We start from the raw sequence: 8,684 nt of genomic DNA on the forward strand, positions 1-8,684 counted from the left end.
GTGTCCACCATTGCATGTGTTTGGACTGTGGGAAGAAGCCCTAATACCAGTTGAAAACATGCCCAAGTGCGCAAGAAGGGCCCCAGAAGGCCAGTGGACTTGAACCCTGGGCCTTCTTGCTGTGAGGCACCACCATGCTTTTGACTTGTGAATTATATTTTTGAACGATTAACATATTTTCCACCCCTATTTTAAAATATGAAATTTGCAAATCAGAGATGGCAGTAACAGGTAAAACAAGTCTGAATGACTCACCAGGAAGTAGTGTGTGTGAGAGAAATAAGTAAACCGATCAGAGCTCAACTGAAGCTGTGGTGAGAAGAACAGCTATCGACTCTCTGCATCACTGACTGGACAGGCAGCAATCTATAATAACCACATGCAAGAACTCTTTACAGCACAGCAGAGAATAATCTGCTCTCTTATGTAGTTTATTTTATCCCTGCAAAGTCACCAAAGGGTGTACAGATTATATTTCCCAGAGTCATCTACACAGAATAGAGCGACAGCGTTCACCACTGAGATAAGACCTGTGTGGTTTGGAAACTTACGTTCAAGATCTGAAACAGCTGCGGAGACACTTTAATATCATCTGACATTTGCTGTGAGTGTGTTTTAACTAATTTAATAAGCCAGTTTCTAATAATTTTATTTGACTTTACTGATTTTTTAAACTGTCTATCTTATAGACCCACTTTATTACAGTGTATTCACTTTTCCCATAGCTTTTCATTTCCTTTTATAAAGATTTTTCACTCAATTAGCTTATTGAGCTCCTTTAGTGTTTCTTTACCTGAAATATCTTTATTCTGTGTAATTTCTTTTAGTTTCTTGTGTGTTTATTCTATTTATTGAGCTGTTGTGGATTAAGTTGTTTTATTACAGATTATTTTTTATCTGTCTTTAAACAACGATTTATTGGCATGTTTTCATCTCACAGGTTATGGCTTTGTTTGTGAAACTGGAAAACACAAATAACGTGTGTTTAAAGTTCAGGTGTAACCACTTGCACTCACAGCACGTCCTGTTCCTAGTTTGTCTGTATTCTTGGCGGGTCGACTGATGAAATAATTCTGGATCCATACCCAACCTTATTATTCTTGCTCAATTGAAGATTATGGGCACGTGAAAAGTTGAGCAGCTGGTTAGCCGGGGCTCGTCACCGCGTCACGCAGCGTCTCCGCTCTGATTGGTCCGCTCTTGTGCAACTGTGCAGCCGTATAAACTCAGCAGTTTGAAGGAGTTGGCTGTATCTCCTGCGCCGGTCTCAGTGGGTGGAAAGTCTACCGAGTTAAGGGAGGGAAAGGCTTCACCAGTTTCTGCACGCTTGTCTCGCAGTGTGATTTAGAGATGCAGAGCTGCGCCAAGTCCTGGGGGGTCTTTTTGGCCAAGTCGGTGAATCCCGGCGCACCGCGCAGGCATTTGAGCGATAAGAGCCGCGTGGTTTGGAAACTTCAGTGCAAGATCCGAAACAGCTGCGCATCCCTAACAACATCAGCCCGGGCTCTGAGGACCTCTGCAACCGTCTCCTCCAGGCAGATAGAAAGGATTTTACCCAGACATGATGATTTTGCTGAGCGCCACATCGGTCCAGGTGAGAAGGAGAAGAGAGACATGTTGGATGTTCTGGGACTCGAGGTAAGATTTACGTCGCTGTTTCCCTCCCTCTATGAAATGGGCGCAGAAAAACCATCCTTTCATTTTCATTAAGACAAGTTTCAGCACAAAAACACCTGCACTGAGTGGCGTGTTTATGTCACTGGGTAGCGGTTTACGCGCCTTTGTTCATTAAACTTCCCCTTTTCCCCACAGTCAGTCGACCAGTTGATTGAAAACACAGTACCGTCTTCTATCCGTCTGCAGAGGAGCTTGAAGATGGATGATCCAGTCTGTAAGTTTGGCCTGATGTGCACGTATGTGTTAGTGAAACAGTAGCTGAATCTTTTCCTGTTATTATAGCGCTGCAAGCTGCTGCCTAAATCTCCCTCGATGCGCCACCAATCTCAATTTCAAATTGTAAATGTAATTCAAATAAATGTGTGTGTGTGTGTGTGTGTGTGTGGAGGGGGAATGAGTGTTAACCTCATATTGTGCCGCTTTATTTCAAATTTTAATTTATTTTTTTTAAAAACATGTCGAGCTTTTCCCACACCCAACGGGCGCTGAATGAAGCCAAGTGAGAGGCTGAAATGTAGGTTGCCCTTCTATTGTGTGGCGCGGAGCGCTCTCCCCTGTTAAGTCTTCCTTTGAACATATTTGGAGTTGTTTTTGCGAAACTCGGCGAGCGGCACCAATCTCCTGTTGGGAAGCCGATGCTCATAGGATGGCAACTGGAGTGTAAAGTTTAGCCTTGAGCTCCGGTCCCAAGTCCAGTTCAATCTGGTTACAGCGTTCACGTTACGTTACATCACAGCCGGGGATCCTAATAAGGTGGTTTCATGATGATGCATGGATGGTTTTTTTTTTTCTTGCTCCTATACAACACGGATAGCCTACATTTCAGCAGCAGACACAGGCTGCTGTGTTTAATCCTATACAGCAGTCAATCTTTTTAACGCTTTTTAAGCTGCGGCTTTTTCAGCTCTAAGCTGATGGCTTTCTGTGTGAATTAACGTGTATTTTCATGTGGAGCTGTATTTTTGCTCAGTTTTTTTTGTGAAGTAGGCCTGTCACTATCAAATGTGCAAAAATAGGGCTGGAGAGACAGGAGATTAAAAACATTACATATATAAATAAAAAAGCAGCATAAGTTACCATGGTTTCACAGATATGGCTCACCCTGCTAAGAATGACCTTCTTAATACAGAACATCCAGATTCAATGCTGAAGTTACCTGGATGACATGAAATCCTGCTTCACAGTACAGACCTCAGGTCATCAAATTGGACAGATACAACCCCTGATGAACATGACATATCACACAATGTCTTTAGATGTTTAGCAAAAACTAAAATGCAGAAGCAGTTAGTGACAAACAAAGTGTAATTTAACTACCTTTAGCAGCGATAACTTTTTAGTAATCGTTTCAATCTCTCGCCTCATTGTGGAGGAATTTGGGCCCACTCTTCTTTACGGCATTGCTTCAGGTTGTTGAGGTTTCATTTATGCACAGCTCTCTGAAGGTACTTCCATTTAGCATATCAATCAGGTTGAGGTCTGGACTTTGACTAGGCCATTGCAACACCTTGATTCCCCCCTACCCCTTTCTTTTTTCCTTTAGAGATTCTGTTGTAGATTTTCTGCTGTGCTTGGGATCATTGTCCTGTTGTATGACCCAGTTTCAGTCAAGCTTTAGCTGTTGGACAGATGGCCTCACATTTGACTCCAGAATACTTGGGTATACAGAGGAGTTGAAGGTCGAATCTGACTGCAAGGTGCCCGGGTCATGTGGCTGCAAAAACATGTCCTAATTTAAGACATTGTAATGTCCTGATATGTAAAACCGAAAGAGAGAGTACTTTGCTTTTACCATGACTGTATGCTTATGAACTTGGATAAGCAAAAAAATTATTGATGCTCAATCAATTATGAGGGGGAAAAAAGGGGGGGGGGCATGCAATCAAAACAGACCAATGTGTATTGGCTCAAAGTCTTAATTGGGGTCAATAAATGGTGAAATTGAATTGCACCCAACTTAATGCCAGGCTATTGATTTGAGGCATGTCTAAAACCTTTACACTTGCAATGAATGATGACTGAGCTCTTTATGCACAGTCGAAAGAGCTAAGTCATGACAGTTTTTCTAAATTTAACATTTATAGTAATAAAAGGATCTTTATAAGAGGTTTCTAATGCTCAGGTACTCTAACGTGTCTATTAGCCAGAGTGACTCTGACCTGCCTGTATGTCAGCCCCTCCTGACACTGTCAGTTTTCATAATGCAACAAGCCATGCTGAAGGAACAAACTGGAGGCCGTGCTGGTTTTCTGCTTGTTCAGCTTTGAAGGGCTTCAGTTTGCAAAGCCAGCAAAGGATTCTCTCTTCAACAATAGACCTCCTGGATGGTTGTGAATCAGCTTTTTTTGCTGCCCTGTAGAACTCTGGGACCATGGGAAAGCAGTCCTCCAACTGAAACGAACTCCGGTTCGCACGTCTCATCAACTCACCCAAAGCGTCATCTCCAAATGTACTTTTATTTATAGTTTGTCCTGAATTTCCAAATACTTCTGCCTCTCCCCCCCCCCCCATCATCTTTCAAAGAAGCTGTAAATATTCACTTGTATACTGGCTGTGGTCCCTCACGCCACCACGACTAGAGGTGTCCTCCTTTCACCAAAACGGGAGTAGCCAGGACTCTTGGTTCAAACGGGTGGTATTGTCCATTCCTTGGAGTTGCTAGGCAGCCAGAAAGGCCAGAGGAATCTCAGAGGCTGGTTGTGTCCTGGCAGAGCTCCCTTACAGGACTGGGAAATGAAGCTTAATGAAATTGAGGAAGTAACAATATGTACTAGATTTTGGGGCCAGTTTTTAGGGAACATAAGATGTATTTCTCTCAGTATTAAAATTTTATGTTATTAGTGATATGAAAAAGATGGTTGAGGCTCTCAGTAGAAAACAGATTAGCATTGGATTTCACTGACTATTTTATTTTTTTTTTAAACTATTTAGACCACCTGACTGATCACTATAATGATCTATACTATAATTTCTTCATCTTGTTACACAATCAGTGGCCCACGTGAGGGTTGCAATGCTGTTCATCAGACCTTCAGACAGGTGTTGTTGTTGTTTAGCAGCAGACATGACAGATGTATCACATGATGTAATTTAAGTAGAACTGTTTTAACACTTACCAACATCCTGTATTTCTCACTTATGACTCAGTGACTGTTGTTTGGAATAAGTTTAAACAGCTTCCTTTTAAATATTTTGCAGGTGAGAATGAAGTTCTGGAGTCTCTTCAAAAGATTGCATCAAAAAACAAAGTATGGAGGTCCTACATCGGCATGGGTTACTACAACTGCTCCGTACCGCCGCCCATCCAGCGCAACCTCCTGGAGAATGCAGGCTGGTGAGTGCCGTCAGGCTACCTTGGATCGGAAGAAATGTGACAAAAGTGGTGTGAGCTGGTTTCTTCTGTGGGCAATTAATGATATTTATTCCTAAATTTGGGATACTAATTTGAAGCTTAACTGTCATGGTGCAGAGTAACGTGCCCTCAATAAGAAGGCTTGTGATTTGATTTCACTTGGGGTCTTGTGAGAACTGCATTGCTCCAATGTTTTGCTGAACAAAATTTTCTTTCACACAGTTCCAAGTCAGCTATTCCGACCCACATTTTCTCTAAACTCTTAGGGTCAGAGAAGACATACAATGGCCTCTCCTGACCAGTCTTGGGTCCATAAATGCCATCGACTTTGTGCTATTGTTCTTCTGTCCAGTCTCGCTCTGTTGAATCATTGTTTTGGGTTTTGTTCACAGGGTCACTCAGTACACCCCTTACCAGCCTGAGGTCGCTCAGGGTCGCCTGGAGTCTCTTCTCAACTACCAGACCATGATCTGTGACATCACAGGCATGCCTGTGGCTAACGCCTCTCTGCTTGATGAGGGAACTGCTGCTGCTGAGGCCATGCAGCTCTGTCACAGGTATTTACATGCTGACCTGTTTAGACAAAAGTGCTCAGTTGATCTTGAATATAGTCTTGTGAAATTATATTTTGGCCACTAGAATGGATCGTAGTCTGTGCCACCTGTTGTAGATTCAAGATGTAGTGTGTATTAAACCTGCCTTACAGTGGTCTGTTATTGATATTTGCTTCTCACAGACAAAACAAAAGAAGAACCTTCTATGTTGACCCACGCTGCCATCCCCAGACTATTGCTGTAGTGCAGACCAGAGCTAAGTATGCATCATAGACAGTCAATGTATGAGGTCTCCAGTAACAGTAAATCATAAAAAAGAATCTAAATATCTTTAATATTAAAATTACAAGATTGAAGTAAAAAATATTGCAAAGGTGTTGTCCTAGACAACTTTATTTTATTTTATTTTTTAAATTCCCTGAGGTGTATTCTCTGTTGTGCCATCATATGTCCTCCTCGGGGTTCTGTCTTTGTGCACCCTGGACCACGTCAGCTCTCCTGCTACATTTACTTGCCTTTGCAGTGTGTCCTGGATCGTCTTCATGCTGACAAAATGACAGCCCGTTAAGTTAATTTTATTTTGGGGAAGAGGACAAAGTGGCAGGGTGCCAAACCTGGCAAGAAGGCTTGGTGATGTGCAACACTGGTATTTCATGCTGCCGGTGAGCGGTTGCACCCTGGAACACATCCCAGTTGAGGTCAGGATGTGGCCTTGGTGGTGTTTCCTGACCTAATGCATTGCATTTAGTCTTAGACACTGGCTGTTTCACTGTTCCGTTTTTGAATTGATGGAGCCTTGCGTCCATCGCTAACGATGATCGTCTACGTCAATGTTGTGTGACTTTTACACACAAGACAAAGTTTGCTCATCCAAGTGTTCAGACCTGAACGGGGAGATTGAAATGTAGCTGCAGGGGTACTTGAAGTGGTCCAGAACTGCACAAAAATACTACCTTGAAGGGGAATTTAAATTGGGGTATTGATATTTTTATTAATTTTTTTTATTTTTTAATTTGGGCGCAAGTTTGATTGCATCCTATGTCTGTATTTTGATCATTCAAGTTTTGACTGCTGTGTTGCAGCTATATTGGGGTAAAAACTGTTCTAAAGCTGCCTCATGAGATGGACTTCAGTGGACAAGATGTGAGCGGTGTGCTGTTTCAATATCCAGACACTGATGGCAGAGTGGAAGACTTCACTGCGCTTGTAGATCGAGCACACAAGGGCGGGGTAAGAAAGCTTTAACCACAAAAAGAAATGTAAAAGCTCCCCAAAAGAGCCGTGGGAGCAGGGGATATAATTAGGCTTAAGAATGATCTTAATAACAAAAGGGAACATCTTTGTTCATTTCCACTGCTGAGATTGGTTTTTATCTCCTGTCCAGGCCCTGGCTTGCTGTGCCACAGACCTATTGGCACTGTGTGTGCTACGTCCCCCTGGAGAATTTGGTGTTGATATCGCACTGGGCAGTTCCCAGCGGTTTGGGGTTCCTCTTTGCTACGGCGGTCCACATGCTGCCTTTTTTGCGGTTAGAGAAAACCTGGTCCGGATGATGCCTGGCAGAATGGTTGGAGTCACCAAGTGAGAAGCGACCTTCAGGGTTCAAGATTCCGAATCTTCATTTCTGAGTAAACTGATGACAGTAGTAAGATGGTTGAATGCTATGCTGTTGTTGCAGAGATGCAGCTGGTAAAGAAGTGTATCGTCTTGCACTGCAGACCAGAGAGCAGCACATCCGCAGAGATAAGGCAACCAGCAACATTTGCACTGCGCAGGTACGATCCAGGTTTATATGAGTCCTTCATTTTGGTGAAATGCATTACTCTAAATTAATTACAAAAAATTACTGTTTTCCTAGGCTCTGCTGGCCAATATGGCTGCTATGTATGCGCTGTATCATGGCCCCCAGGGACTAAAACACATTGCGAAGAGGACACATGGTGCTGCTTTGATCCTTGCAGAAGGTATATAAATATACATGCAACATTGCAGTAAAACTTCAGTCCTCACTCAAATTGAGAAATTGTTATTTAAAAAAAAAAAAATGCTTTCCTCCTTGTGAACTGCGAATTTCTCATTTTACTTTGTGCATGTTCTCAGTAATGAGTGGTTAAAGACTGGATAGAGACAAATATGTCACCAAATTTCTGTTCTTTGTCTTTATCCAAACTTCTCCCCGTAAACATGCCGTGCACAGTTAATTCGTAAATTTTCTTTCAGGTCTGAAGAGAGCGGGACACCGGCTGCAGAGCGAAATGTTCTTTGACACACTAAAGATCAGCTGTAGCGTGGCTGCCAAAGATATCCTGGAGAGAGCTGAGCAGAGGAAGATAAACCTGCGAGTCTACGCCGATGGAGTGGTGAGGATCAAAAAATGTTTTGGGGAAAGCGCTGGACTGATTAAGGTGGTCTAAGCCTGCAGAAGTGCAGCGACTTGCAGTTTTTGGATAATGCTTTGTAATTGGTGCACTGCAAAAAAGGAGTGGAAATTAATGCTGCCTCATGTATATGCAGAAACTTTTTTTTATTTTTTTATTCCTGCAGTAGTTTTCAGGCTGAAATGGGAGGGGATAGGGGATCTTTGCCCAGAAGCAACTGATTGTTGTAGCTCCTAGAAAACTCTGAATATGGCTTATAGGGATGAAGGGAAGTTTAGCACATTAATTAGATCTAAAACTGGATAAGATGAAAAATCCTGTAATTGGACATGTGGGGAAAAATGTTGGGTGCAAAAGAGAATTCTTGAGAGGATCAAGAACCAGTGAATCCAATTTAAACTTTGTAAGAGTGGATGTGACTTTTTAGCTAGTGTAACACACTTCCTCACTCATACAGGAAGAGCCAAAATATAGGAGTGCATAACAGCAGGTTCATTGGTTTAAACATATTGACAAATCTACAAATGATGCATGTAATGTATAATGAATGGATTGATACATAAATCACTTGGCATTCCTGAGATCAGTGTCAATGTTCCCTAATTAACTTTTCTGCAGTACAAATTTTCAGTTTCACTGAGCTGGGATTGCAAACAAACCCACTGTTTGTTATAGATAAGCTGTCAGAACAAGTGCTAGTCTCAAGTTTTCACCCCCCCCCCC

At 42.4% G+C, this 8,684-nt stretch overlaps 1 protein-coding gene across 1 annotated transcript in view; it reads left to right on the forward strand.

Annotated features, from left to right (window-relative positions):
* Positions 1 to 303: 303 nt before the first annotated feature.
* gldc (glycine dehydrogenase (decarboxylating)) overlaps positions 304 to 8,684 on the forward strand; it is an 18,050-nt gene continuing 9,669 nt past the window's right edge. The window contains exons 1-10 of the mRNA XM_005738271.1: positions 304 to 1,638; positions 1,813 to 1,891; positions 4,876 to 5,011; positions 5,422 to 5,586; positions 5,766 to 5,843; positions 6,666 to 6,813; positions 6,968 to 7,164; positions 7,262 to 7,358; positions 7,442 to 7,547; positions 7,804 to 7,943. Of these exons, the coding sequence (XP_005738328.1) occupies positions 1,351 to 1,638; positions 1,813 to 1,891; positions 4,876 to 5,011; positions 5,422 to 5,586; positions 5,766 to 5,843; positions 6,666 to 6,813; positions 6,968 to 7,164; positions 7,262 to 7,358; positions 7,442 to 7,547; positions 7,804 to 7,943 (1,434 nt within the window). The 5' untranslated portion in view covers positions 304 to 1,350. The remainder of the gene's footprint in view (positions 1,639 to 1,812; positions 1,892 to 4,875; positions 5,012 to 5,421; positions 5,587 to 5,765; positions 5,844 to 6,665; positions 6,814 to 6,967; positions 7,165 to 7,261; positions 7,359 to 7,441; positions 7,548 to 7,803; positions 7,944 to 8,684) is intronic.

The sequence above is a fragment of the Pundamilia nyererei genome, unplaced genomic scaffold (assembly GCF_000239375.1).
Source record: "Pundamilia nyererei isolate P.nyererei 1_Seehausen unplaced genomic scaffold, PunNye1.0 scaffold00082, whole genome shotgun sequence".
Classification (NCBI taxonomy): Eukaryota; Metazoa; Chordata; class Actinopteri; order Cichliformes; family Cichlidae; genus Pundamilia; species Pundamilia nyererei.